Raw genomic sequence first — 21,847 nt, forward strand, 5'->3', positions numbered from 1 at the left:
GAGCCCTTTGGATCTAGAAAGAGCTTGTTTTTCACCCATGTGGATAAACTTTCTTTGCAGTGAGAAACTGGAATAAGTCACGTGACCAACCCTGGCAGGTCCATTCGCTGAAAATGACAAGCAGATGTCTCCCTGGTCTATAGCTAGTCCAAGTATGATCATGCGAGGGCTGGTGTGTGTGTGTGTGTGTGTGTGTGTGTGTGTGTGTGTGTGTGTGTGTGTGTTTTCATGGTCCAGCAGCAATTCTCCAGGATAATGTTAAAGTGACACTAAACTCTGGTTAAAAAAAAAAACAAAATTACAATTACAAAACTCTCTACTTTTGCTCTATGGATCCTCCAAATCCCAATTTTTTTTTTTGTTTGTGTTGCAGTGATCTGACTTCCTGTTAGAGGGTGGCTACGTTCATTCTTTGTCCCACTGTATATAGGAACTTGGCCAGTAAGAAACCATTTTTCTTTTTCTTTTTTTTAAATGGATTAAAGCAGGGCTCAAATTTTTCAAGTCCTGAGCTACTAGCCAGGCCTTAAAGTGACACTAAAGGTTTGTGTGGTGTGTGCTTTTTTTTTTTTTTTAAATAGAAAACATGTCATACTTGCCTCCACTACGCAGCTCGTTTTGCACAGAGTGGCCGTGAACCTGCTCTTCTGGGGTTCCTGGGCGGCTCCTCCCCACATCAGATAACCACCCTGGGAGAGGCGCTTCCCCCGAGGGGTTACCTTGCGGCCATAGAGGCCGAATGCAGGACTCGACCCACCCCCCAGCACTCGCATCGTTGGTTGTGATGGACAGCAGTGGGAGCCAATGGCTGCGCTGCTATCAATCTATCCAATCAATGGGGGGGGGGGGGGGGGCTGGGACCAGTCACTGACAGGTGTTTTTTTCACCATAATGCATAGGATGCACTTGGCTCCTTTAAACTTAAAGCAATATATATATATATATATATATATATATATATATATATATATATATATATATTTTTTTTAAAGGTAATTTTTAAATTTTTTATTTTGTTTGTTTAAATAACAAACATGTAACACCTGCTCTGTGCAATTGTATTGCATAAAGAGGCCCTGATCCTCTTCTTCTGGGACTCCCCACCAGGTGGGCTCCTCCTCTTCTCCGTTTCCACCTATAGCAAGCTGCTTGCTAAAAACTGATCGAACGGATGGCATGACAGTCGGGTGAAACCGGACAGGCAGTCCATTTCCATCCGACCGCTCCCATAGGGAACACAGCGGGCTGTGTCTGTGTCCGTTCTGCATAGAGGAGCAGACATAGATGGATCAGAGGAGTGATCCCTTCTGCTGAGCAGGTGGATTTGCTTGACGGATAAAAAAAAAAAAAAAGTTTTGCCCTTTTATATATATATATATATATATATAATTTTTTTTTTTTTTTTTTTTTTTCTTCTAACTTTGGATAGGCTTTTACATTCCTCTTCCCTCTATCAGTTTGTATTTGCCCCGTCGGTGAGATTCTCCCTCTCTATTTGTCCTGTTTACCGTTCTCACTGAAAGTAAAAGAAAAACCCAAATTTTGTGTTGTCCCCCGAAAAGTAGTAGAGGGGAAATCTTCCAATGGGGACACTAGTTCTGGTGACCTGGGGGGGGAAGGGTCCCCAAGGAATTCCCCTCATTTTCAGGGATTTCCTCTCGTTTCCTGTTTGGCTATGGGACAGGAAGTGAAGGGAAATCCCTGCAATGAGACGTTGAATATGGGGAGGGGGAGATATAACCATTCCTTGCTCTATTTTAAAAATTTAAATTGATATGAAACTTTTTTTTTTTTTTCTTCTTTTTTCTTATGAACCATATTAGGCTAGTACTGTTGAAATGTTTTCCGTGTGAAAGTAGATCTCCGGTCTATATTTATTCACAGAAAGGAATGTAGATATTCTAAAATTATGTTGTTGTGTGGCCACTCTCGTTCACATGGGTATCAGGTGGTAAACATGAGTCTGAAGATCATTGTGTACACCAAGACTTTACAAGATTTAAACAACTTTCATAAAGCCCTTAGGATGGGACCGGTGAATTCGGGTCGGGAGCACTAAATGCAGGTCCAAATAGAATTTTTTTTAAATTAAAAACTTGTTAGTCCATGTTTCCCTAACCCTCTTGGCTAATCTAGGGTTAGAAATGTATGCATTCCTGTTCAGGAGAAATCTTATCCAGTGTTGACGGTGCCCGTTCAGTTGGCTCCCTGTAGACTTAAATGTGGCCACGGACACCAGCGACGGGGGGGGGGGGGCCCCCTATTCCTCCCACGGACACCAGCGACGGGGGGGGGGCCCCCTATTCCTCCCACGGACACCAGCGACGGGGGGGGGGGCCCCCTATTCCTCCCACGGACACCAGCGACGGGGGGGGGGGCCCCTATTCCTCCCACGGACACCAGCGACGGGGGGGGGGGCCCCTATTCCTCCCACGGACACCAGCGACGGGGGGGGGGGCCCTATTCCTCCCACGGACACCAGCGACGGGGGGGCCCCCCTATTCCTCCCACGGACACCAGCGACGGGGGGCGGCCCCCTATTCCTCCCACGGACACCAGTGACGGGGGGGGGGGCGGCCCCTATTCCTCCCACGGACACCAGTGACGGGGGGGGGGGGCGGCCCCCTATTCCTCCCACGGACACCAGTGACGGGGGGGGGGGCGGCCCCCTATTCCTCCCACGGACACCAGTGACGGGGGGGGGCGGCCCCCTATTCCTCCCACGGACACCAGTGACGGGGGGCGGCCCCCCCTATTCCTCCCACGGACACCAGTGACGGGGGGGTGGCCCCCCCTATTCCTCCCACGGACACCAGTGACGGGGGGGCGGCCCCCTATTCCTCCCACGGACACCAGTGACGGGGGGGCGGCCCCCTATTCCTCCCACGGACACCAGTGACGGGGGGGCGGCCCCCTATTCCTCCCACGGACACCAGTGACGGGGGGGCGGTCCCCTATTCCTCCCACGGACACCAGTGACGGGGGGGGGCCCTATTCCTCCCACGGACACCAGTGACGGGGGGGCCCCCTATTCCTCCCACGGACACCACTGATGGGGGCCCTGTCACTGACCCCACCCCCCCTGGCACCAATGAAGGGGCTACATATTTTTGGTATAATAAAAAAAGTCCAAGCAAGCCTATGTATTGATTGATTTGCACAAAAGTTATAGTTTCTACAAACTATGGGATAGATTATTCATGGAATTATTTAAATTTGTATTTATTTTTTGCTAGTAATGGTGGCGATCAGCGACTTGTAGCAGGACTGCGATAATGCGGCGGACAAATCAGACACTGACACACTTTTTTTTTTTTTGGGGGGGGGGGGGAGAGACCAGTGACACTAATACAGTTATCAGTGCTAAAAATATGCACTGTCACTGTACTAATGACACTGGCTGGGAAGGGGTGAACACACACTATGTTGCCAAAAGTATTGGGACACCTGCCTTTACACATGCATCAACTTTAATGTTATCCCAGTCTTAGTCCGTAGGGTTCAATATTGAGTTGGCCCACCCTTTGCAGATATAACGGCTTCAACTCTTCTGGGAAGGTTGTCCACAAGGTTTAGGAGTGTGTCTATGCACTGGTCCAAATCATTTGGTGGAAGGGGGGGGATTACGGTGTGGGGTTGTTTTTCAGGGGTTGGGCTTGGCTCCTTATCTCCGGTGAAGGGAACTCTTAAGATGAAGACATTTTGGACAGTTTCATGTTCCCAACTTTGTGGGAACAGTTTGGGGACGGCCCCTTCCTGTTCCAACATGTCTGAGCACCAGTGCACAAAGCAAGGTCCATAAAGACATGGATGAATGAATTTGGGGTAGAGGAACTTGACCCGATAGAACACCTTTGGGATGAAGTAGAGTGGAGACTGCGAGCTGAGTCTTCTCATCCAGCATCAGTGCCTGACCGCACAAATGTGCTTCTGGAAGAATGGTCAAACATTCCCATAGACAGACTGCTAAACCTTGTGAACAGCCTTCCCAGAAGAGTTGAAGCTGTTACAGCAGCAAAGGGTGGGCCAACTCAATATTGAGCCCTACGGACGAAGACTGGGATGCCATCAAAGTTCATGTGCGTGTAAAGGCAGGTGTCCCAATAATTGTGACAATATAGTGTATATACGCGATCCTACGCACAGCTGGTTGTGAAGTGGTTAAATACGTATTTTGTCATGCGTCAATCACGGCAGAATGGCAGCCGGAATACCAGACTAAGTGGGTTTCTTTGTAATATATGCTTGTCCCTGCTCTCCGTTCCGGTAAAGAAAGTATGGAAAATATCCCATGTTATGGAACAAATGATAAACGTGGCAGGGAAGCTTTTGAACAGCTGAGTTCTTTCATTAGGGGATGCGTCAGTTCTTGTTGCTATTTTGATGAAGAGTGGGTGTGAATGGCACACGTTTTTTACGTATTCCCTTGGAAGTGTAAATGGTTGTTGATTTGCATTAGAAGAATGGGGCGTGGGGAGCGGACGGGTGTGAATGGGGCGTGGGGAGCGGACGGGTGTGAATGGGGCGTGGGGAGCGGACGGGTGTGAATGGGGCGTGGGGAGCGGACGGGTGTGAATGGGGCGGGGGAGCGGACGGGTGTGAATGGGGCGTGGGGAGCGGACGGGTGTGTATTGGGCGCGGGTAGCGGACGGATCTGTATTGGGCGCGGACGGATCTGTATTGGGGGGGGGGGGGGGGCGGACGGATCTGTATTGGGGGCGGACGGAGCGGACGGAACTATATTGGGAGCGACGGGTGTGAATGGGGCGCGGGGAGCGGACGGGTGTGAATGGGGCGCGGACGGATCTGTATTGGGGGGGGGGGGCGGATGGATCTGTATTGGGGGCGGACGGGTGTGAATGGGGTGCGTGGAGCGGACGGATCTGTGTGGGGCGTGGGGGGGGGGGGCGAGCGGACGGATCTGTGTGGGGCGCGGGGGGGGGTAGCGGACGGATCTGTGTGGGGCGCGGGGGGGGGGGAGCGGACGGATCTGTGTGGGGCGGGGGGGGGGGAAGCGGACGGATCTGTGTGGGGGGGGGAAGCGGACGGATCTGTGTGTGGGGGGAAGCGGACGGATCTGTGTGGGGCGCGTGGGGGGAGCGGACGGATCTGTGTGGGGCGCGGGGGGGGAGCGGACGGATCTGTGTGGGGAGCGGGCGCATCTAAATGAGGGGCGAGGGGAGCGGGCACACCTGAATGGAGGTATAATACTGGTCATACATGCCGTTGAGGTCACCAATGTGAACACGGCTAAAGCTAGGCCATATGCTGGTAGATTTTGTAACAAATGAAAATTCTCACGAGTACATTCAATGACTTTACAATGTTGCTCGAAATAACACGGAGGGAGTTTGCTTTTAAAGCGGAATCCGCCCTAAAAGTGAAAGCTCCACTTATCTGTGTCCTTCCCCCTCCCCCCCCGTGCCACATTTGGCACCTTTCATGGGGAAGGGGGGAGCGGGTACTTGTTTTTTGACGGGTACCCTGTCCCCACTTCCGTCTGACCTTGCTGCGGTGAGGTACGTCAGAGGTTTGGCCCGCTGCCGGGCCATTCAGAAAGTGCTGCGCTCATGCGCAGTAGGGAATCGGCTGTGAAGCCGCAAGGCTTTCCTACTGGTTTCTCTTGGAGGCTGTGGTGACAGTAGCACCCGAGAGCCGAGCATGCGCACCGTTGGTTTCTCTTACAGTTCCACTTTGACCCATTAGAAAATACAACAGATGTTTTTGTAATGGAACATTTTTTGAATTGGTGAATGGCCAACTTAGGACTTGGTGGGAGTATTTCCTTTTTCCAGATCATTGCGCCCAGTAAAGCCGTTTTTGCTGTACACTAATAGTTTTGTCGTAATGAAATTGTTAGAAAAATTCTTCGTACATTCGTCAGCTGGAACAAATGTCTTTCAAATTTTTTTTATTTATTTATTTATTTTTGCTTTTAAAGTTTTTTGATTTTGGAATGAATGTCATTTCCTTGAACAACAACCACATTCACAGTTAGAAAATTTGTTCGTTCAAGAAAAAACTTTTTTTGTCACCGTAGTTTAAGAACCCTGATGGGTTTACTTCCTTTTTGTTTCCCTGCAAAGGTAAAGCATAATGGACTACTATGCATCATATGATATGATATACGACCATTTGATAGACATTTTCCACTTCTTTAATTCCTAAGAATTCTTGTTTGAAATTCTACCCGTCTATAGCCAGCTTTACAAGAAGGTTCAGAGGGCCCTGCTCAATAGAATTTACAATCTGAGGGTGGGTTAAGTGATTCAAATGGCAACAACTGTGGGGGTAATGCTGATGGACAAATCTTTTCATGCTTTTGGGTAGAGACAGGATAGTCCTCTCTAAAGAGCTGGGTTTTCAAGGATTGCGTAAAGGTGGACAGAGTAGGAGATAGTCGGACAGGTTGGTGTAGGGAGTTGCAGAGGATAGGGAGAGACTCGGGAGAAGTCCTGGAGATTGGCATGGGAGGAAGGCAACAAGAGGGCAGTAGAGCAGGAGGTCTTGGCGATGTTGGAGATGTTATCCGTCCTGCTCCATTCAAATTTTTCTTCGGTGTGGTTGAAAACCAGTATCGGTTTGGCCAACCACTGGGCATTAGAACATTGATTGAATGGAATGTTCGGAGAGTGAAAAATTTCAAGTGGAATTCTACTGATGTTTGACCAGTTGTTTTGGCCCGTAGCGTACAAGTAGCAGTAAAGTTTTAAACTTCAAAACTTGGATAAGAAATGGAGGCCTGGCAGAAAACTATGAGATGATATCCCATAGCGAATAAACCGTGAAGCCTGGCGATGCATTATGATGTTGCCATTTTACTCCAGTTTAGTATGCTACACACCCACATGCTTGTTTGTGTTCTGGTGTGTGTTTTTTTTTTTTTTCCCTTATAGTAGATGTAATCTTTGAAGGATCTCTATTTCAGATTTTGAGCAGCCTGTGCGGGATGATTTAGGAGCGCAGATATATGTGCTGCTTATTCTGATCATCTCATGTTTATTGTTCTGTGTTGCCGGATCTGTCTGTGACAAAGTGCTTTTGAGCAGAGAAAAGCCCTGAAGCCAAAGGGTTATTTCCTCAGCCATCCTCTTCCTCCCCCCACTCAGAAAATAATGCAAAATACCCCGAATTCCTTTCATTCCTGAGAGGGCTTGGAAGAAAGGACTGTACTGACCCCCCTGTATGAACCCAGCCCCCTCCCTCATTCATAGACTGATTGCTGGATTTGTTATGGCTATGTTCTGATTGGATGCTCCACATAAAAGCACCCATTGAAGAAGCAGAAGGACAGAATGGGGCAGCACTTCCTGTGACTTCAGTCTGAGGTCAGCCTCTCCTGGAGGCTGGAGAAGGGAGGCCTTTTCACCAACGCTTGCCTGAGTGTGTGGCAGTGCTTGGATATATCAATGTATTTTTATTTCCATAGACTTGTATGCAATTACATTGGGGAGTGTCTTCGCTTCATAGTAATGATACTGAAGAGCATTCCTAAAATATATTAGAGATGCAGGACACAGCTTTAGGAACAAGCCTCCCCCCCCTTCCCCCCTTTTTTTTACCCTTTTTATCCTCCTCCTTCGCTCCTTTCTTGGCCTCATTTTATCCTGCTCTTCCTTCTTTTCTCCACTCTTGTTTTACCCCCTTTCCCTCCCACATTCTTGCTTTCCCTCCTCCACTCTCTCCCTCCTCCATTTTTGCGCCCCCCCCCCCTTCCTCTATTTTTGCGCCCCCCCCCTTCCTCTATTTTTGCGCCCCCCCCCTTCCTCTATTTTTGCGCCCCCCCCTTTCCTCCATTGTTGCGCCCCCCCCTTTCCTCCATTGTTGCGCCCCCCTCTTTCCTCCATTGTTGCGCCCCCCCCTTTCCTCCATTGTTGCGCCCCCCCCCTTCCTCCATTGTTGCGCCCCCCCCCCCTTCCTCCATTGTTGCGCCCCCCCCCTTCCTCCATTGTTGCGCCCCCCTTCCTCCATTGTTGCGCCCCCCTTCCTCCATTGTTGCGCCCCCCTTCCTCCATTGTTGCGCCCCCCCTTCCTCCATTGTTGCGCCCCCCCTTCCTCCATTGTTGCGCCCCCCCTTTCCTCCATTGTTGCGCCCCCCCCTTTCCTCCATTGTTGCGCCCCCCCCTTTCCTCCATTGTTGCGCCCCCCCCTTTCCTCCATTGTTGCGCCCCCCCCTTTCCTCCATTGTTGCGCCCCCCCCTTTCCTCCATTGTTGCGCCCCCACCCCTCTTTCCTCCATAGTTGCGTCCCCACCCCCCTTTCCTCCATAGTTGCGTCCCCACCCCCCTTTCCTCCATTGTTGCGTCCCCACCCCTCTTTCCTCCATTGTTGCGTCCCCACCCCCCTTTCCTCCATAGTTGCGTCCCCACCCCCCTTTCCTCCATAGTTGCGTCCCCACCCCCCTTTCCTCCATAGTTGCGTCCCCACCCCCCTTTCCTCCATAGTTGCGTCCCCACCTCCCTTTCCTCCATAGTTGCGTCCCCACCCCCTTTCCTCCATAGTTGCGTCCCCACCCCTCTTTCCTCCATAGTTGCGTCCCCACCCCCCTTTCCTCCATAGTTGCGTCCCCACCCCCCTTTCCTCCATAGTTGCGTCCCCACCCCCCTTTCCTCCATAGTTGCGTCCCCACCCCCCTTTCCTCCATAGTTGCGTCCCCACCCCCCTTTCCTCCATAGTTGCGTCCCCACCCCCTTTCCTCCATAGTTGCGTCCCCACCCCCCTTTCCTCCATAGTTGCGTCCCCACCCCCCTTTCCTCCATAGTTGCGTCCCCACCCCCCTTTCCTCCATAGTTGCGTCCCCACCCCCCTTTCCTCCATAGTTGCGTCCCCACCCCCCTTTCCTCCATAGTTGCGTCCCCACCCCCTTTCCTCCATAGTTGCGTCCCCACCCCCCTTTCCTCCATAGTTGCGTCCCCACCCCCCTTTCCTCCATAGTTGCGTCCCCACCCCCCTTTCCTCCATAGTTGCGTCCCCACCCCCCTTTCCTCCATAGTTGCGTCCCCACCCCCCTTTCCTCTATAGTTGCGTCCCCACCCCCCTTTCCTCTATTGTGGCCTCTTCCCCCCCCCCCCCCCACTAAACAAGAGCATGCTACTTTAGATGTTAGGCTCTAGAAAGGGGTCTAAGGTAAAGCTCAGATGTTCCGCTGTGTTCCTGGAGTACAAGTGAGGGGTGAGATATCTGCAACATTTAGGATGGGCACTGATATGGAGAGGAGGGTAGGGGGTAGGGGTAGGTAAATCCTATGCAAAGGTAGGATGTGTAGGGAACTGCTTCCCGAGAGCCGCCAAAAAAAGGCACGTTGCTTTAGATGATAGGCTCCAGAAAGGGGTATAAGGTAAAGCTAAGATGTTCAGCTGTGTTCCTTTATTACAAGGGGGAGCGATCTGTGACATCCAGGATGGGGTCTGGAATGGAGGGGGAGGGTAAGTGATAAGGGGTAAATTAATCCTATGGGAAGGAAGGATCTGGAAGGACTGTTCCTTGAGGGCAACTAAAAACATCACTTTAGATGATAGGCTTCAGAAAGGGGTCGAAGGTAAAGCTCAGGTGTTCAGCTGTGTTCCTTGAGTACAAGTGAGGGATGGGGGTATCTTTTAGGATGGACCCTGATATGGAGAGGAGGGTAAGTGGTAGAGGTAGGTAAATCCCATGCAAAGGTAGTATGTGGAAGGTAATGCTCCCTGAGAGCCGCCAAAAAAGGCAAGTCGCTTTAGATCAGTGATTCTCAACCAGGGTTCCATGGAACACTAGGGTTCCTCCAGAGGTTGTAGGGGTTTCTTCAGCATTGGGCAATTTCTGCCTCTCGGATAAATTCCCACTGACACCACAGATCTTTTTAGCTCTCTGTAAGGAGGTAATTCTTCCCAATGACCACAAGTGTAAGGACCATTCTTCCCACTGACCATCACACTAATGTATTATGAGTTGTAGATTTCTTATTTTTAGCAGGGGTTCCCCGAGACCAGAGAACTATTTCAAGGGTTCCTCTGTGTTGGAAAGGTTGAGAAAGGCTGCTTTAGATGATAGTCTCCAGAAAGGGGTATAAGGTAAAGCTCCGGTGTTCAGCTGTGTTCCTTGATTCCAATAGGAGGTCTATATACCTTTTTTGGTTGTGTGGTGGTACATTTCGTCTTCAGTTCTGCCAAAAACACGTTCTAGCATTTGTGCCGATTTATAGACCTGTTGGTGCTCCTCCTGATTCTTCGAGTCCCTCTCATCCTTTTTTTCTAGAAACCTGTTTCTCCATGGAGGCGAGCGTCTTGCTGAATGACTGAAATGTGTCGCTGATCCGTCTGACCCCGTTTTTTAGAATTGGCGGTTGTAGGTTGCGTCTCGAGGGTCTTCCTCTTGATGTCTCGGCACCTGTAGCATGCCGGTATCAATAGGCAAAGCCAAGACGAGCGATCTCTGTGTACAAACTGCTGGCAATTTCCTGCCTTCCTCTACCGATACAGACAGTTACTAGCAGGGAAAAAAAAAAAAAAACAGCTTAAATATTATTATCACAGTTAAAGGAAAGGTTGTTCTGTCATAATATGCCACCCACTCCGGGTGCCGCGCGCAGAGCAGAGCATCCTGCAGTGTGAAGAACAGGATGTGAATTTCACATTATCCTGAATTTTTAGTTCTAGCACATCTTCCATAGATTATAGGGGGATGACGGGGACATCGTGTTTCTCCTTGTCTAATAGTTAATCAATTCTGTCTGTCGTTTGTGATCACAAGTTGGTAATTGATTCACATTTTAGTTTTTTGTTTCGCTTTAAAGTGGAGCTCCGGCCAACAATTTGCACCTTCAGTCCACTGATTTCCTCCGTACGACTTTTTTCTCCTGCTAGATGTTCTAGCGGTCTGATGGGCTGATCCACTTCATCTGAGCCCAGGTTGTCCCAGACCTGTTCCAGCCTGTGAAAAGAGAAGCAGGACAGCGGTGAGCTCCTCTCTCTCTCTGACACTCGGCTCTATCCTCCTGTCGGCATGCGTCTTCTCAGCACTTGAACTGATTAACTCCTTGTGCTGCTGTCTCTCACATTTGTTGCACGGGGCTGCAAGAGGCTGATGCCAAGTCAATACCAGGTACTTGTACTGCTTGCCAACGCTGTATCCTGGCCTAGGCTGACAAGGCCAAGGCCTAGGGCAGCACTTTACGGGGGGGGGGGGCAGCACGGAAAGAGTCCCCTCCGGCCTGCGATACACTGTTGGTGTAGTGCCAGTCTTATGAGGTGGACTGGGCTGAGGGGCAAATTAGTCTAGCGCCCCCATAAAGTGGCTGCACTGCTTCCGGTATGCGGGTGGGCGGCAGGCATTTCGCAACTGTGGGGGGGGGGGGGGAAGCGCCACTTCTAATTTTGACTGTACTATCATACTGGACCACAAACCTTCCTCACCGTACTAAATTTTCTGCTGCACCATTGGCATGTTTTCTTAGTTCTCGCCATAAAATTATCAGAAATTTGTGCTTAAAGTAGAATTCTAGGCAACACTTTCTTTTACTCTCTCTAAAATGGAAAAAAAAAAAAAGTTATAGCCTCTGTCAGTTTATTTTTTTACCATTCCTGTCCCATTGCAGAGATTTCCCTTCACTTCTTGCCCCATAGCCAAACAGGAAGTGAGAGGAAATCTATGCAAATTAAGGGGATTTCCCCCCCCCCCCCCCGGTCCTCAGAACTAGTGTCCCCGCTCGAAAATTTCAGGGCATGTCCTGAACAGCAAAGGGTGTGGCCTTGACAGGAAGGGGTGGGCCATATTTAAATTAGGGGGCATACGAGTTTAGTCTGGCCTAGGGCAACACAAAACGTAAATGCACTACTGCTGCTTGCATTTAACCTCTTGGCGTCCACACCATAGCCGTATGACGACCACAGCGCGGACCTGAATTTCCGGGCATATGCCGGCCTCCCCTGTGCACGCTCCCTGCAGGGCACGCATGGATTGCGCTGTGATCACTGAGACTCGGGTGATCACTGATCTGACCCCGTCCCAGCTCCTTACCATGTGATCAGCTGTCAGCCAATCACACATGATGTAAACAAAAGCTTGGTAATCTGTCAGCGTGAGGAGAAAAAAAAAGAGACCATCAACGGCTCATCTGCATTGGACATCGGTCCCGAAGAGGAAGAGGCAATTATGCCTCAACTGTGCCACCTGCCATTGCCACCCATCAGTGGCGCCCATCACTGCCACCCATCAGTGCTGCCTTATCAGCTTACATCAATGAAGGAGAAAATGTACCTGTTTTAAAATTCTTATGACAAAAAAAAACTATATATATATATATATATATATATATATATATATATATATATATATATATATATATATATATATATATATATATATATATATATATTCTAAAAAAAATATTTTAATAAAAACTGCAGAGGTGATCAATTACCATCAAAAGAAAGCTCTATTTGTGTGTGGGGGGGGGGGGGAAATAAAAATGTCTTTTGGGTACAATTTTGTATGACCACGCAATTGCCATTCAAAATGCGACAGCGCGGAAAGCCGAAAATTGGTCTGGATAGGAGGGGTGCTTAACGAAAATATACTTTTAGGCTGGGTTCACAATAACGCAAATTGGGAGACGGTGACTGCCTCTCCATGGAGCCTGTTCACACATGTCCGGGGTGGCCGCAGAGCGCACTGCAGGGAAGGGTTCCTGGGCGTCTTTGGCTCCGTTTTCAGGTCCGAATTTTAGCCTGAATGCAGAGCTGAAATGGTAAACGAGGACCCACCGGACCCCCTGCTCCGAGCCGCGCCACAGATAGTGTGAACCCAACCTAAATGTTACTAAACCCAGGAGCCTGCATTCGCTATATCTGTTCTCCCACAGAACACAGAGGATGGAAATGCAACTATTTTAGTAAATATAAATGCCTAAATAACTTTTCTTATCAGCAGTATATAGCAGTCTTGTGACTTCTATTGCTGTCTGGTTAATGCTTGTAGGAAGAGTTTTCATTCTCCCCTGATTGACCTGTGAGGCTGCAGGACCCCTGACCCTCTGTCTGGACAGTGCTGATTGGCCCTGTGCTGATCACATGCGCTCCTCCAAGGGAAAAAAAAAACGCTCCGTTTGTGGCGGGGGGAAAAAAAGGACATCAATTCTTACATTTTTGGGTACAACATCGCACGACCACGCAACTAACATTTAAAGCGATGCAGTGCCGGATGGCAAAAAACGGCCTGGTCAGGAAGGGGGTAAATTCTTCCGGGGCTGAAGTGGTTATAAGCTTATAGGAGGAGTTTTCATTCTCCCCTGACTGTCCTTTGAGGCTGCAGGACCCCTGACTCTTCTGTCTGGACAGTGCTGATTGGCCCTGTGCTAATCAAATGCGCTCATCCAAGGGGAAAAAAAAACAAAAATCTTTAGCAGTACACACCAAACTGAGCATGTGCAGCTTGTCCCCTGGCCTCTGTGCAATCAGGAGATTTATTGGGGACTTTGGAAGAAGGGAAGGTCCGGAGGAGACAGGATAAATCAGTCTTTTTACACAATGCAGAACTCTAACTCTAACATGCATGCTTTACTGCATATACAGGCTGATTTTACTGTTGTGGGTTTAGTAGCACTTTAACCGCTTAAGGGCCGCCCCACATACATATACTGCAGCAGGACGGCCCTTAAGCGCAAAATCACGTACCTGTATTTATTTTACATATTATTATTATTATTATAATTATTTTTTTTTTTTTTTTTTTTTTTTTTTTATGGTTGAACTAGATGGACTTGTCTTTTTTTTTTTTCCAACCTGAGTATGTAAGTGATTGATTTCTGTCTGGTTTGAGTCTGGGGCGTGCACATTGTGATTGGATACAGCGGGAGCCAATCGGGGTCTGCCGGGACCCACCGATCATTCCCGAGGCGAACAGAATGGTGTTCCCGCTTTCCCCTAGTCAAAGCACATTTCCCCAGAGTTAGCAAGCGCTCCCAGGGAACACGTTTAACCCTTTGATCGCCCCCTGGTGTTAACCCCTTCCCTGTCAGTACAGTGACGGTGCATTTTTATTTTGGCACTGACCACAGTATTGGTGTCACCGGTCCCCAAAAAGTGTCACTTGGTTTCAGATTTGTCCTCTTCAATTTCACAGTCAAAAATCACTGATCGCAGCCATTACTAGTGTAAAAAAAAATAAAAAAACCCATAAATCTATCCGATAGTTTGTAGATGCGGTAACTTTTGTGCAAATCAATCAATATACGCTTATTGGGATTTTTTTGTTATTTTTTTACCAAAAATATGCAGCAGAATACATATTGGCCTAAATTGGGGGTCTCAAACTGGCGGCTCCTCCAGCTGTTGCGAAACTACAAGTCCCATCATGCCTCTGTCTGCGTGAGTCACTCTTGTAACTGTCAGCCTTGCAATGCCTCATGGGACTTGCAGTTTCGCAACAGCTGGAGGGCCGCCAGTTTGAGACCCCTGGCCTAAATTGAAATTCATTATTTATTTATTTTATTTTTTTTACATTCTTTTATTGGATTTGTTTTATAGCAGAAAGTAAATTTGTTTTCTTTTTCAAAATTGTCCTTTATTTATTTTTTGGTTTTATTTTGTAGAGAAAAACCGCAGAGGTGATCAAATGTCACCAAAAGAAAGCTCTATTTGTGGGGGAAGGATTTTTTTTATTTTTTATTATTATTTTTTTTTTAAAGCAAAAAATAAAAATAACATTTTTGCCATTAAGGGAAAAGAAAATCCATCCCTTTTGAAGGCCGAGAGGCGGAAGTGACGTCGGAGGTCGCTCCGGTCCTCCAAGGGCATAGAGCCGAGTGGGGTCTATCTTGCCCTCACTTGACTTCCTGCCCAAGCAACAGAGGGAATGGATCGTCTCATTGCTTACAACGGGTCTGGTAAGCTCGGAGACAACCATAAAGCGTCAGGATTAATGGGGTTGAGTGTGTGTGGGGGGGGGGGGGGGAGGGAGACACCTCTCCCACTGCCTATAAAATGATATCACTGCGGATCTTGTGGAATTTGTAGAGGCCGATCTGCTGACAGCCCAAGAAAGCTTTGGAAGAAGCACTGTTCATTGCGTCACCTCCTGGGTCCTGTAACCTTGTCCTTGTGGCTGTCAAGTGTCATGTTTTAGAAATAAACGCGTTGGATGATTTTTTTTTGGTGTGCAGACCTTTTTTTTTTTTTCTTCCGTTCAGCCCAAGAAAGCTGCTTCTGTTTGATCTTCAATGCACATGCGATCAGTTATGATGCCAGCCATTGGCTGGCTTGACAGGTTGAGTACACAAGGTCATGCGACGGTTGGCAATCCCAGCGTTCCGGGGAATGTAATGCCGCATACACACGATCGGAATTTCGGCCAGCAAAAGACAGATTAGAGCTTTTCATCGGAAAATGCGACCGTGTGTATGCTCCATCGGAATTTAGCTGGCAGAATTCCCGCCAGCAAAAATTTTGAGATCATGTTCTCAATTTTCCCGACGGAAACACATTCTCGGAATTTCCGATCGTGTGTATGCAATTCCGACGTGCAAAAATTTGCGCATGCTCAGATTCAACTACGATATGGAAGCTATTAGCTACTGGCTATTGAACTTGTTTTTTTCTAGTCCCGTCGTACGTGTTGTACGTCATTGCGTTCTTGGTGGTCGGAATTTGGTGTGTCTGTGTGTATGCAAGACGGCTTGAGAAAAATCCAGTCGGAGTTCCGTTGGGAAAACCATCAGAGTTTTTTCTGACCGAAATTCTGATCGTGTGTACGTGGCATCACAATTTTTTTTTAATTTTTTATTTTTTATTTTAAACCATTAAATCAATGAGTTTAGTTCCACTTTTTTTATTTACTGCTGCTCAGGGGCTCTGGGTTTCAGCAAAATGGCGGACTACAGCAAGAAGAATGCTGGAGGCAATTTGCAGCACATGCCAATTTTGGTAGCATATTAATGAGGAATGTGAGTTCCTTGCTAAAGAACATTCATTTATTTTTATTTTTTTATCAAGTTTTTATGGGCAAAGTTCCACTTTAAGGTGAGCACTGCAGTAATCAAAATCTCTTGCTGGAAAGGCATTCTATTTTTCTCTTTACGGCGTATTTATTATTGGAGGTACTGGACAAAAATTTTTGTATTGATGATTTAAAAAAAAATAAAAAATAGTAAAACTGAGAATTTAAAGCAGCTGCATTCACAGAAGAAAAAAAAAAACTTTACCTAGGGGCACAAAAAAGCCCGGTTGTTGTGTAATCCACTCTGTCTGCTGCGAGTATGAGCAATCTGGATAAAGCTGCTTTTATAAACTGTGCAGGAAAAAAAAGTGTTTTGGTAGGAAGTAGGAAGGCTGGCTCTAGTGTGTTGTATTAACCTATTCATTGTCCGGGTATAGAAAGGGAAACTTAAAGTAGAACGATGGCCTCCTAGTATAAAAATAAAATAAAAAATGCTGCAGCGCTTGAAAACTGCCGTATTTATCGTCGTATAACACGCACCTTCATTTAGGAGGGAAGTTTCAGGAACAAAAACATAAAGTTGAAATAAAGAACTTTGAAGCAAAATAAGGGTCAGTGCCCATCAATGCAGCCTCACCGTTGCCCACCAATGCAGCCTGCTCAATGCCATCTGCAGCCTCACATTTTCCTATCAATGCAGCCTCACCATTGCCCATCTGCAGCCTCACAATTGCCCATCAGTACAGCTTGATCAATGCCCATATGCAGCCTCACAATTGCCCTAAACAATGCCCATCAGTGCAGACTTATGAATGCCCATCAATGCAGCCTCACCATTGCCCATCAATGCAGCCTCACCATTGCCCATCAATGCAGCCTCACCATTGCCCATCAATGCAGCCTCACCATTGCCCATCAATGCAGCCTCACCATTGCCCTTCAATGCAGCCTAAACAATGCCCAGCCACAGCCTCACAATTGCCCATCAATGCAGGCTGATGAATGTCCATCTGCAACCTTAAGATTTCCCATCAATGCCCACCTGCAGCCTCACAATTTCCCATCAATGCAGCCTGATGAATGTCTATCTGCAGCTTCACAATTGTCCATCGATGCAGCCTGATCAATGCCCATCTACAGCCTCACCATTGCCCATCAATGCAGCTTGATCAATGCCCATGTGCTGCCTAAACAATGCCCATCTGCAGCCTCTCAATTGCCCATCAATGCACCCTTACTATTGCCCATTAATGCAGCCTACTCAATGCCATCTGCAGCCTCACAATTTCCCATCAATGCAGCCTCACCATTGCCCATCTGCAGCCTCACCATTGCCCATCAATGCAGCTTGATCAATACCCATGTGCAGCCTCACAATTGCTCTTCAATGCAGCCTAAACAATGCCCAGCTACAGCCTCACAATTGCCCATCAATGCAGGCTGATGAATATCCATTTGCAGCCTCTAGATTTCCCATCAATACCCACCTGCAGCCTCACAATTGCCCATCAATGCAGCCTGATGAATGTCCATCTGCAGCATCACAATTGTCCATCAATGCCGCTTGATCAATGCCCATCTGTAGCCTCACAAATACCCATCAATGCAGGCTGATCAATGCCCAGCTGCAGCCTCCCCATTGCCCATCAGTGCAGCTTGATCAATGCCCATCTGCAGCCTCCCTTTAGATTACTGCTGCCTCTGAGAGGACAGGAAGGGGGGTGGGACGAGTAACGTCAGATTACATACAGCGAGAATCTCCTGTATGCTTTAATACAAAGTCCGCCTCCTGGACCGGCTTCTATTATAGACAGAACACTGGTCCAATGACTGCCCAGGAGACGGGACTTCCTATTACAGAGGCCGCCGAGTAAACGGGAGATTCTCGCTGTATGTAATCTGATGGCGCTCCTCCGCCCCCCCCCCCCCCTCCTAGGCAGCCCAAATTGCAGTATCGATGTATAACACGCACACTATTTGCCCCCGATTTTCAGGGTGAAATAAATACAGTAATATTTTTATATAGTTACATTGGGCCAGCTTGCACAAAGATAACTATGCACATTCCATACCGGTGGGATCCCTCTACATCAGGGGTGTCAAACTCCATTTCATTGCGGACCACATTCGCATTATGGTTGCCCTCAACGGGCCATTAGTATCTGTAAGACTAGATATCTAGCGCACCCTCCTTACATTAGATGTCAAAAGTGCCCCACCCTCCCTTGCATCATAGTGCCACCACCCCCCCCCCCCTTTACCTTGTGTTGCTGCTGAGAAGAAGCTGGGGGCGGAGCTGGAAAGCAGAGTGCAGGGTCTGGAGGAGGACCAAGAGAGGGCTGGAGTTTGCTGAATGACAACACCAGGGTAGGCGGAGACAAGGGGGTGCTGCGGTCGCACAGAATCTGTACCAGGGGTTCTGCCCCTCTTCTTTGTTGCCGACTCCTGAGGCGGGGAAGAGGATGGGCGGAAGGGCATAGCCTATCGCTTCTGCGGCTGCACAGAGAAATGCAGGATCTGGAGGAGCCATTCTGTCTTGCCGCTACTGACTGCTGAGACGAGGTGGGGGTGGAGATGGGAGGGGGGGTTGCCGTAGAGGTGCAAGGGCCACATGAAATGGCCTGCATGGTCAGATTTGGCCCGCAGACCTTGTATTTGTCACTTGCTCTATAAACTGGAAATCACGGTAGCAGACATCACTACAATAGTGACCTCCTATGAGCTTCCAGGTCTCATGCTGAGTGGCGACACTGCTGCATTGTGAACACAGGAGGCCGGCTGCTTGCCATTTAGAGATCTGTTTTGCATTTTCTCAATGAATGGAAAGCCATCTCTGATTGGTAGAGGTGGAGAGGCAGGGCGACGACAACTCATCCAATCAGAATATACTTTGCATTTTTTTTTTTTTATTATTGCAAAGTATTCTCTCTGTGATGGGGGAGGGGCCTTTTTATCATATTATTATTATTTTTTTTTACAATCTTAATAGCTCTGTTGGGGGTGCTTTGGTGAAAATATCGGAGGCATAAACAGACCCCTAATGTCTCCCTCCTGAGCCCTTGAAAGTGATTTGAGGAAAAAGGAAGTTCATTCAGAAAAGGAAGCAGCTGGTAAATTACATACCCTGTTTCCCCTAAAATAAGACCTAGCGTGAGTGTCGGTGATGGCTGCAATATAAGCCCTACCCCCCCAAATAAGCCCCACCCTCTTTCCCCGAAAATAAGCCCTACCCTGAGAATAAGACATAGATGGACTTTAACTAGGGCTTATTTGGGGGGTAGGGCTTATATTGCAGCCATCGTCGACAATCACGCTAGGTCTTATTTTAGGGGAAACGGGGTATTTACCAACCCCTTCCCCGCTCCCCATCCTGAAATGATACTCTGCAGCAGGAAAGGAAAAGAGGGGAAGCCGGCAAAACTCTAAAGGGAAGGGTAGAACACGGGGGGGTCTGGGAAGCAGAAGGAAGGGGAACCTGGACACGAGGGGCGGCACCATTTTCCAGGAACCAAGATGTTCTTACCCTCTCCACTCTTTTCAAAACTTTTGTTCTACTTTCAGCCCCTTTTAGCAACAGATTATCTTCTAATGCTGTAACAGTGAAATTGGTATTTGATTTGTTTGAAAACCGCATTGTATATCTAATTTTATAATTTTTATGTTGCCCACAGTATGCAGCAACAGCATGGACATACGCAACAATGTAAGTGAACTTAAGGAGCTGGAAGACTGTGTCGTGATTGAAGGCTACCTCCAGATTTTACTCATCTCCACCGCAAAGGTTGAAGATTTCCGGAACTTGCGTTTTCCCAAGCTCACAGTGATTACGGATTATTTACTGCTTTTCCGGGTGTCAGGCCTGGAGAGTCTGAGCGACCTTTTTCCCAACCTCACTGTCATCCGTGGCCGCATTCTGTTCTACAACTACGCCTTGGTTATCTTCGAGATGACGGACCTAAAGGAGATTGGGCTGTACAGCTTGCGGAATATTACACGTGGTGCTATAAGGATCGAAAAGAACTCCGACTTGTGCTACCTTTCTACCGTGGATTGGTCGCTGGTCCTGGAAGCGGTCTACAACAACTACATTGTCGGGAATAAACCACCAAAGGACTGTGGAGATATGTGTCCTGGCACTATGGAAGATAAGCCAATTTGCCAGAAAACCGTGATTGACAATGAATTTTCATACCGCTGCTGGTCAGCCGAACATTGCCAGAAAGGTAAGTTCCTGCAAATGTGGTACGCTTTAGGTGTGCACACAAAGAAAAGACTGCACCAGTCCGAGTCCTGAGTATATTCCCTGAGTCCCCCTCCACACTGATTGCTGGCTTTAGGAGCTCATCCTGCTTGTCACAGATAGCTTATGACCTATTGCCTATCTTAAACCATGATGCATTTCACCCTAATTGGGCTTATTCGTAGAGGTCACCTCTTTAGATAAGCCCAGTCAGGGTGAAATTCATTAAGGCGCCCGGCTTGGGGTACGGACAATGTTAGAAGCCAACTGCTAGACTATGGCTGATGTGTTTCACACTAATTGGGCTTATTCGTAGAGGTCACCTCTCCAGATAAGCCCAGTAGCAGTGAAATGCATCAAGGCACATGGCCTAGGGTGCGGATTATGTTGAAATCATCCTCTAGACCAGTGATGGCGAACCTTGGCACTCCAGATGTTTTGGAACTACATTTCCCATGATGCTCAACCACACTGAAGAGTGCAGGAGCATTATGGGAAATGTAGTTCCAAAACATCTGGGGTGCCAAGGTTCGCCACCACTGCTCTAGACTATTCTTATTCGTAGAAGGTGGACTATGTTAGAAACCAACTGATAGACTATGGCTGACATGTTTCATCCTTATTGGGCCTACTCATAGAGGTCATCTCTTCAGATAAGCCCAGTCGTGGTAAAATGCTTCAAGACTTCTGTCTTGGGGTGCGGACTATGTTGGAAGCCAACTGCTAGACTATGCCTGACGTGTTTCATTTTAATTGGGCTTATTTTTAGAGGTCGCCTCTTCAGATAAGCCCAGTCGGGGTGAAACGCATCAAGGCACATAGTTTAGGGCACGGATTATGTTGAAAGCCACCCGCTACACTATTCTTATTCTTAGAAGGTGGACTATGTTGAAAACCAACTGTTAGACTATGACTGACGTGTTTCACCCTAATTTGACTTATTCATAGAGATCACCTCTTCAGATGAGCCCAGCTGGGGTGAAATGCATCAATGCATCTGGTTTAGGGCACAGACTATGTTGGAAGCCATCTTCTAGACCAGTGATGGCGAACCTTGGCACCCCAGATGTTTTGGAACTACATTTCCCATGATGCTCCACTACACTGCAGAGTGCCAGAGCATCATGGGAAATGTAGTTCCAAAACATCTGGGGTGCTAAGGTTCTCCATCACTGTTCTAGACTATGGCTGATGTATTTCACCCTTATTGGGCTTACTTGTAGAGGTCACCTCTTCAAATAAGCCCAGTTGAGGTAAAAAAAAAAAAAAAGTGCCAGATCATCATGGTTTGGGATGGGGCCCATTTCAGAAGCCAACTGCTTTGTTTAAACTTCATGGTGGGACTCTATGGAATGCAGCTGTTTCTTTTCTTTTTGCCATGCATTAGACAACCCTATGGAATGGTTGAAACTTATGTGTTGAGAAATAACGGTGACCATTACCATTTGTGTGGACACTTCTTTGTGGTGACTACTATGTCAGAATTGCATTAAAGGAGACAATTAAGGTCAGGAGTGCAACACTGGCTGCATGCTTGTTTTTGGTGTTTGATTTTCTTAATGGTGAAGCAGGATTAAGGAGCTTGCAGTTCTAAAAAGTCGGTATAGACCATTTATATCATAATAGGTGTCTTTAAAGCTCAACGCCAAGAAAAATCAATTGGACCAACCTTGTGACCTCTAATGATTGCCATTTAAA

The 21,847-nt window shown here is 47.8% G+C and overlaps 1 protein-coding gene across 1 annotated transcript in view; it reads left to right on the forward strand.

Annotated features, from left to right (window-relative positions):
- Positions 1-21,847, forward strand: part of LOC143959307 (insulin-like growth factor 1 receptor) — a 294,645-nt gene that overhangs the window by 25,832 nt on the left and 246,966 nt on the right. The window contains exon 2 of the mRNA XM_077467997.1: positions 19,581-20,132. Coding sequence (XP_077324123.1) covers positions 19,581-20,132 — 552 coding nt within the window. The remainder of the gene's footprint in view (positions 1-19,580; positions 20,133-21,847) is intronic.

Source organism: Lithobates pipiens, unplaced genomic scaffold (assembly GCF_037356315.1).
Source record: "Lithobates pipiens isolate NorthernLeopardFrog02 unplaced genomic scaffold, aLitPip1_a1.2 Scaffold_7, whole genome shotgun sequence".
NCBI classification, from domain to species: domain Eukaryota; kingdom Metazoa; phylum Chordata; class Amphibia; order Anura; family Ranidae; genus Lithobates; species Lithobates pipiens.